The sequence below is a fragment of the Haemorhous mexicanus genome, chromosome 22 (assembly GCF_027477595.1).
Source record: "Haemorhous mexicanus isolate bHaeMex1 chromosome 22, bHaeMex1.pri, whole genome shotgun sequence".
Classification (NCBI taxonomy): Eukaryota; Metazoa; Chordata; class Aves; order Passeriformes; family Fringillidae; genus Haemorhous; species Haemorhous mexicanus.
Window position 1 is genome coordinate 419,747 of NC_082362.1, and position 8,451 is coordinate 428,197.

General features: G+C 49.9%; 1 protein-coding gene across 1 annotated transcript; it reads right to left on the bottom strand.

Annotated features, from left to right (window-relative positions):
• Nucleotides 1-767: 767 nt before the first annotated feature.
• LOC132337444 (C-C motif chemokine 4 homolog) lies at nt 768-2,554 on the bottom strand. The gene is made up of 3 exons (XM_059866037.1): nt 2,243-2,554; nt 1,632-1,746; nt 768-1,181 (listed from the first exon to the last, which is right to left on the bottom strand). The coding sequence occupies exons 1-3, from the start codon at nt 2,310-2,312 to the stop codon at nt 1,094-1,096; spliced, it is 273 nt and encodes a 90-aa protein (XP_059722020.1). The 5' UTR covers nt 2,313-2,554; the 3' UTR covers nt 768-1,093.
• Between the last annotated feature and the right edge of the window lie 5,897 nt (nt 2,555-8,451).

Here is an 8,451-nt window from a genome sequence, read left to right on the forward strand (position 1 = left end):
GAGATCCAGGCAGGAGGAACCCAAATACTCCTTGGTGATCCAACAGAGCCTGTCCAGAGCTGATCAGAGCATCCCAAACACCATCAGTGGTGTGGGAAATGCCATCAGATGTGGGAAATACCTTCACTAAGGTGGGCTCCATTTCCTTCAGCCTCAGGGTGGGACTAGAGGAGATATTTCCTTGCAGGGTCAGGTCCTGCCCTGGGCTGGGGCCTGGCATGGTCATGTCTGGACAGGCATCTCCACAGATGAGCAGGTTTTGCAGTCAAAGTATTACTGAGAGAGAATATCTGGCAAGCTTCATGTCCCAGCTAAATGAGAGCTTAATGAAATAATTATAAAATTCTTGCAGTGAAACATATTTTTTCTCCCCTCAGCTCTGGAAACAGCTGATCTATTTTATCTGTACCTCTCAGAAAGCTTTCCTTAAAACAGCCTATATGTTGAATTTCAGCCCCTAAAGGTAATATTTTGATTGACTATAATGGGCCCAGAAATGGAATTTATTGAGCTTCCAGTTGTCATAATGAATGGAGATTAAATACCTTAAAAAAAGCTTGAGACAAGTTACCTGAATGTAATCCCTGCCTTTCTCACAACTCCTTCTTCATGGCTTTTCTTGTCATTATTTTGCAAAACAAGATGTTCAAACACAGAAAGCTTGTAGGAGTTTTGACAGTGTGGAAGAGGAAATAAAGAACCAGCTGTCAATTATAATTTCAGCTACTGTCATCCCAAAGGATTGTAACAGAGGCAAACACAGAAGATTCTTACAAAAAAAATTATTTATTGACATCTGAATTGAATTTTATATCAAAAATATAGTTACTTAAATACAGAAAATATAACCTGAGTCTACAGGTTAAAAAAATAATATACATATTAAATAAAAATATTTTTTATCTCAGAGTTATTGCACCTGATCCCTCCCCTATAAAAAATTAAATAGCACAACATTAAGTTGGGTTTTGGAATGTTTTCAGTTTCTCAGTTAGCTCTAAATGACATTGAAGCACTTCCAGTGGACTCCAGCTGGTCACGCTCATCCATCCCGGCAGCTGGGGACATGGAGTAGCTGGATCTGTGCAGGAGCTCAGTCCAGCTCCAGCTCATTCACATACTGCTGGACCCAGTCCTCCATGGGGTTGGCACAGACTTCCCGGCCCTTCCTGGTGATGAACCTGTGGGGTGCAAGGAGGTCAGTTTTTGGTGGGAGAGCGCACTGAATGGAGAATCACAGAATCATAGAATTATGGAATGGTTTGCTTTGGAAGGCACCTAAAAGCTTATTCAGTTCCATCCCCTGCCACGGGCAGGAACATCTTCCACTAGACCAGGTTGTTTCAAACCCCACCTAACCTGGCCTTGGATACCTCCAGGGCTGGGACAAGAGCCCTGCCCAAGCCTCGCCTCTCCCAAAGATGAGCAGCTCCATGTCTGCCCCATCCTATCCAGCAGCCACCAGTTTTATCTGCAAAGGGGTAGAGCAGGAGCAGCATATGGCTTTTGTGCTCCAAGCACCACCTTGTACTTCTTGTCTATCCCAGCCTTCCTTCCCTGTCATTGGAAAAGGGCCTCTGCTTCCCTGGCTCCTCAGCCCAAAACACCCCTGCCTCGGAGGAGGGACTCACACGACAGCAGGCTGGGAGCACTGGCTGTTGGTTTCATAGTAATCCTTCACAAAGCTGCGGGGCAGCTGCCGTGGGATGTAGGAGAAGCAGCAGGAGGTTGGTGGGTCGGAGCCAACTGTGAAGGGCAAAGACAGTCATAAGCAGTGGCAAGGGATGGGGGACAGGGCACGGAGCTGGGATTACCCATCCCTGGGTCTAGGGAGCAGGGATTATGTGGAGGAGGAAGAGAAAAGATGGGATCTTTTTTCTTCTTCCCTCAGTTATTTCCCTGTTTGGTTCACCCTGAGCTGCATTGACACAGCCCATGCCACCAGGCAACATCTCCCAGCCTAAACCTGGCCAGCCCTAGCCTTCCTCAGGGTGCCCACATTTTACCCCTGTAGCAGGGGTGGGGGGCATGGTTGTGCTTTTACCCTAAAAAGGGTAACAAACCTTTAGCTTTTATGCTAATGGTCTTTGAGCTCTTCTTGTCCCACAACCCTGGAGCACCTGCCAGAAGATGGTGGGACAGAGGGAGGGACCCGGAGTGGAATTGCTGCCAGAAGAGGCTGTTCCAGCAGCAACATCCCTCCTGTCCCCACTTAGAGAGGGTGGAGAGACCCTGGACTTACATGGAGCAGCAGAAGTCTGGTAGCAGAAGGCAGCGATGAGGATGGTGAGGGCAACCACAAACCCCTTCATGTTGCTGGAGAAGTGGTGGCTGGAGCTGGAGCAGGCAAGGGTAGCTTGGAAGCCTCTTTGCTGTCTGATGCTGAGACCATCAGCAGCCCCTCAATTTATGGAGCGAGGGGTCTGTGCAGAGGCTTGCGTAGGCATGGTGGAATTTCCACCAGAGTCCACTTGTGCTGCAGTCTCGTGATGGAAAAGGGCAGCCCCAGCTCCGGAAGAGTGAAGCTCCCTGCTCGATTCAGTGCCTCCCCAGTGACACAGGATATGAAACAGTCACTGTGGCTATTTCTGCTTCTCTCATGCCTGTCCCTTAGTAAGAAGTTCCTCTGTGGAGGTTCCTCCATTTGTTAAGTCCCCTGTTACCCAAGCTTCCTGGCAGCTTGGAGGGGAGAGTGCATCCATGAAAGAGCTGTACTGGAGGGCCGAGAAGCATCAGTGGGATGAGGCTGGTTAGGGAAAAAGAGACTGAAGTCTCCTTTATCAAGGACTTCTCCCATATTTGCGAAGCCCTTGGTGCCCCAGGAGCAGGAGGTAGGAGCTGTCACCAGTGTCCTGCATGTGTTCCCCATGTTTGGAGGTGCCTCAGGGCACGTCCTGCAGCTGTGACAGCACTGCAGGCACTGGCATAGGTAGTGGTGGGCATGAAAGAGGAATCTGAGAAGCTGAAACACTCAAGTTTCTCCTCAATTTAAAGGAAAGGAGTGCTGAGATGGGCTACTTGTTATCTCCTGGAAATGCCTGATGCACTCCAGGTCCTGTAAGGAGACATTAAATTGCAATTTAATTAAACAGTTGCTTTTTAAAAATAAAGATTATACAGTTACATTTTGAGAGCTACTGGTAGTCTGGGCATAGGGATGCAAAAAGCTGAAAGAAGTGTGGACATTTGTAACCCTGAAGATGAGGCAGAAGGAGTTCCAGGAACAAGGTGAGGAAGGAAACAGTGATTCTGAAAATGAGGAGCAGATTACCTGTGCGGTGAGAGCATGGGCAGAAACTAGGATGTTGGGAAGAAATGTCTCGGCTGATGAGGGAAAATGACCACAGACTGGGGAAGTAGTACAATGTGTAGGAGAGAGTAAGAGCTCTCAGAAGGCTGGGCAAGGGCTGAGACAGGGACGGGTCACTGGGAAGAAGCCACACCTTCCACACAGAGAGCCATGGAGGTCTGACAGACTTCCTGAGGAGGAGAGGGAAGGCTGGGCAGGGAGGTGATGAGTGCTCTGGGAAGAGCTGAGGGCTGTCCAGCTGTAGTGAGATGTTCTCAGGAGGATATTTGTTCTCTAAAGGAAAGCAGACATTACTGGGCAATGTCTCCATGTTGTTATTTGGAATGGTGACGTCTTGATAGACACTTCCTAAATAACAGTGGAAGGTCTGTAATGTAAATGAAGCAACACAACCTCAGCCTGGCACCTCTGCACTCCCCCTGGCAGCGCTGGGTACTGACTCATCCTATTTCTATTAAAGGTTTCCAGTTACTGCCCCAGGAACCTTCTGTAAATAACCTGGTGTTTTCCCAACATCCTTCAGCTCTCCTCCAGCCATGCTGGGTTAGCTCCATGCTCCAGGTGGGCAGCGAGGGCTCCAGAGGACAAGGCACAGGAGATGGCCCAGACTTGTCCCCACCCTCAGGGACACTCCTACTGGGAGCTGTGGTGGTGTCTCTCACTCAGGCTGGGGAGGGCAGATCTACCCCATGAAGCAAATATGGCTCTTGCCAAGCTGAGCATCCCCTTGCATAGCTGATCTGGCCCCTTTCCATCTTTCCCTTTGCAGAGAGGCACCTTGCAGGCTCACTCATCAGTCTATGTCCCATTGCCTCACTCTGTTTGTCATCTTGCTTGTCTCCAAATATCCTGGGAAGATGAGGAGAGAGCCTGCCTCCACATGCAGGGTGCCCAGCCAGGCAGGAGGTGGGAACCTGGTATTCTGACAGACACCAGCTGGCCTGGGAGGGAGTGAGCATCAGCTCCCTTGGATCCTGCCTGGCTGCTCAGGGAATATAACTTGTACATGGATGTAGGAGCATGGTTTGCCTCTGAACTGTCCCCTCTGACTGTGCCTTCAAGCATCCATGGGTTACGCCTGGAGATCTGGCACCTCCAGCCAAGTGCTCCCGTCCTGCTCCCGAGGCACACAGTGCCAAAATGTGGAGAATGTTCTGCTAAAAGACGAGTTTCATGAAAACAGAAGAATTAGTTTGGGATCTGCTTTGATTATTCAAATGTTTTCAATGAGAGATTTTTCCTTTCAGGCAGCTGGACACCTCTGTGCCTTAATCCCTTTGTCAGCAAGCACATATCAAATTATTTTAGACTCTCAGGGGCTATTTTGAAATTAATAAAAGGAAAAATTTCCTAAGTCAGTTTAGGATCAGTTTAGTTTAGGTAATGTGTCTTACAGGGGACTGGTAAGGGCTGAAACTTTTCTACTGCTGAGAGCCAAAAAGAACCCCAAAGCCAAGTTGCTTGGTTTCTAGGAATCTAATTCTTCCCTAGAAATCTGATAAAAGATCCTGCTCTGCCAGCTCATGGCCAGCTGGATGGAGGTGGGAGGTTACAGTCATGCCAGTGATGCCCTGGGATGCAACATGCTCCTAAAAATGTTTTCTTACCCATTTCCCACATTCCAATGATGATGAAAAGAGAAAGTCATCTCTTCCAGCTCTTCCCCCTTTTAGGAAGGGAGGCTGAGTGTGTCTCAGAGGAGGAACCAGCTTCCCTGGGAGTTGCCTTGAGACATGAAGATGGCCATGGAAGAGTGGGAAAAATGGGCTGGAGCATCTCTGGGGGGATTAATTTAATTACACAGCAAAGTGGTGGTGTAAGAAGGAAGTTTTCCCATCAGGTGGTTTCAGAATTCCTGACCCAGCAGGCAGTGCTTGGAGTCAGTGGCATTTGCCATCTGAAGGAGTCTGGTTGATGTTGCCCTGTTTTACATAGAGGGATATGACTGAGGTTTTCTATGAGTCCCCTGAAAAATCCCAGGAGAAAGTGCTAAGTAAAGCAAATGCCCAAAATAAGAAAATAGGGAAATTCTCTGTCTTGAATGAAAGGAGAACTTGGAAAAAACTGGTGAGACTGGCTGATGTAAGTTGCTATTTATAGCAGGGTTTAATGCTGAGGAATTGGGATTCACTCAGAAAAGGAAGTCATTAAAGATGTCCTGAGTTCAGAAATTGCCCCTAAGCCAAGATCCACCAACCCCTGCTGCAGCTCCATCCTGCCCTGCTCCAGCTCCAGCACTGATGACATTCCATCAGCGTGGAGAAATTTCACCCCTACCATTCTTGACATTGCTGGAGAAATGTTGGAATTTTTTAGATGATGTCACATCCTAGAACTGACTCCAGTAAGAAGCTGTGCCTGTGGGAGTGACTGGGGACCATCTGTCTCCAGTTTGGTGGGTCCAGGGGAGAGCACGGCCACCTCGGCTGGTCACCTCTGGCTGGTTCACAGAAAACACTTTGTGTTTCCCCAAAGTCATGTCAGGACAGGAAGATGGTCATAGCTGATAAGAAATGTGTATCTCGCTAAAGGTCCCATTCTTCTCCAGCAAAGGCAAAATAAAATATTCTAGGGAATACTCCTCTTTCTAATGGCTGACACCTCCTGGCCTTTCTTTTGAAGCAGAGCAAACCAAAAAGGATAAACTGTACAGTATTTTAAAGCAAATTAAGGTGAAATAAAAAAGCCTCTTTGCTCCACACCCCTCTCCATTCTTGGCATGAAAAGAAAAGAAAGAAAGAGGGAAAATCTGAGGTTTTGCAATTTTTGAGCCTTAGGGAGGTGACTGTGGGGCTGTGTCCCTGTTTCACCCTGACTGCTGGCTTCAGGGGCTGGGAAATACCCAACCCACCCCCTTCAGCATCCCTCAAACCCCAAATATCTGGAAGGACAAGAAAAAGTGTCTCTCCTGGGGCTGCATCCTCTGCCCACCTCACTCAGATCATTTTTGAGTCCACCAGAAAGAAGCAGAGAGGACCAGGCTGAAAATTCAGAGCTCTGCTGGGATGAAAACTAGAAGAGGGTAGAGTTAGAATAGATATGAGGAAGGAATTCTTCTTGGTAAGGGTGGGCAGGCCTTGGCACAGGGTGCCCAGAGCAGCTGTGGCTGCCCCTGGATCCCTGGAAGTGCCCAAGGCCAGGTTGGACACTGGGACTTAGAGCGGCCTGGGACAGTGGGAGGGATCCCTGTCGATAGTGGTGGGGGGGGTGAGGTGGGTGGACTAAGGTGCTCTTTAAGGCCCCTTCCAACTCAAACCACTCTTTGATTCTATGATTCTATGAATAGCAAACCCACTTTTAATCAACCCAGTGGGCCTTGCCTGCTCATTATAATCAAGGAAAAATAAAAATAAGCAAGACACAAATAGTTTTCATTTTCATTGGTGCTCCTGCTGTGGAGTGTTCTAGGCATTTTTGGGTGGGATGGCTGGAGGCAGCCCCAGGGAGCATGGGATGTCTGGCTGATCCCCACAGGTTAGAACCACAACCTCCCCTGAGAGCAGGAATAACCTCCAAACTTGTGTCAGGGCTATTGCCACAGCTGGAGGACATCTCTAATCATAGAATCATGGAATCATTTAGGCTGGAAAAGCCCTCTGAGGTCACTGAGTCCAACCATCCTCCAAGCATTACCAGAGCCACCACTAATGCAGGTCCCCAAGCGCCACATCCACACATCTGTTAAACCCCTCTAGGGATGGGGACTGATGGCCCCCTGGACTCCCTTGCCCAGTGCTGGCCCCTCTCTGCAAGGTCCTGGCAGGGCTGTATCACTGTGGGGAGGTTGGAGCCCCATGGGAGGTGTGAGCCCCAGTCCCACAGTGAGGTGTGAGCTCTGCAGCTGCCAGTGAACAGCCATTCTCATGCACTGTTGTTCACTGGCCTCATGATTTATTCAAAGCTGTCAAACCACTTCCCACGTGTGGAACTGTTTGGAGGTAGGGGTGCTTGGCAGTGTTTCTCTGAAGTGCAGGTCCTGTCCCCAGTAATATGGAGGGTTTTTCCACCCCAGATGGGTTTGTGCCCGTCAAAGGGGATATTGTCTGGCTTCCCCAGCTAGCACGGGCTGTGCCTGGCATCCCCTGGGAGAGAGGGGAGGGCTCAGGGAGCTTTGGCACTGCTCACTGATTGTGCTGCAGCTCCACAGCCTCTCCTGCATCCCTTCATGGCCCTGTAGCCTCCCCCTGTGGGCCCCTGCATCCTTCCACAACCCCCACGGCCTCTCCTACATCCCCCCCCTCCACCTCCACAGCCACAGCATCCCCATCCCTCCATAGCCCCAGGGTTCCTGCATCCCATGGGGACCACACAGGGTCCCACATGTTGGGACTTGGTGGGGTCAGCTTGTGAGTGGGAGTAGAAGGACCTGAGCTCAGTCAAGGATCACCTGAGGGGCAGTCCTTTGACCCCCAGAGCACCTCACCTCTGCCCCAGGTGAAGCCACCAGCATCTCCCAAATGGATCATCCCACTCCCCAGAGCTTGCATCCACTTGTGGACCTATGGAAAGAGGAGAAAAGGCTACAGGCAGTAACAGGGATGGAATTATAATCCTTCCTGTGCTCCAAGGTCCTTCAGTGCCAGGGCTGGGATAGTGCAGCCCCCACAGATGAGCTGTGCCCCAGGGGGATACTGGAATAAAATCCCAATATTGCTGGGTGGAACGTGCCTGGGCTCATCCGGCCCTGGTGCTGGACCAAAGGCAGCAGCTGTGGTTTTTCACCTCAGAGACACCTTTGGCTGGCTGGAAGTTGCAGTTAGGCACTCGGAACAAGTCCAGGCATGGTAGACACTCAGTTTACCTCTGGTGGAAAGGGTTCAGGCGACGGTGAAGAGGAAGAGAAGAGGATTCTGCCGGAGGGTTAAATCCAGAGTTTTATTCCAGGGTCACAAAGCTCTGAATCTTGGTAACAGCTCCCAACAGAATACCGACCACATGGTCTCTGTGACTTTTAAACCCACAGGGAGGGGGAAGGGAAAGGATAGGTGAGCCACCAACCAGGTGGGAGGGGGAGGGTCTCAGGGGACAATGACACCTGGACAGGCCAATGACCCAAAGTCTGAGAAGCAGCTTTTGAACTTCTGCCAATCACACGACGCCCTTACTGGAATGTGGAGCATGACGGACAGCATTTAGGAAGG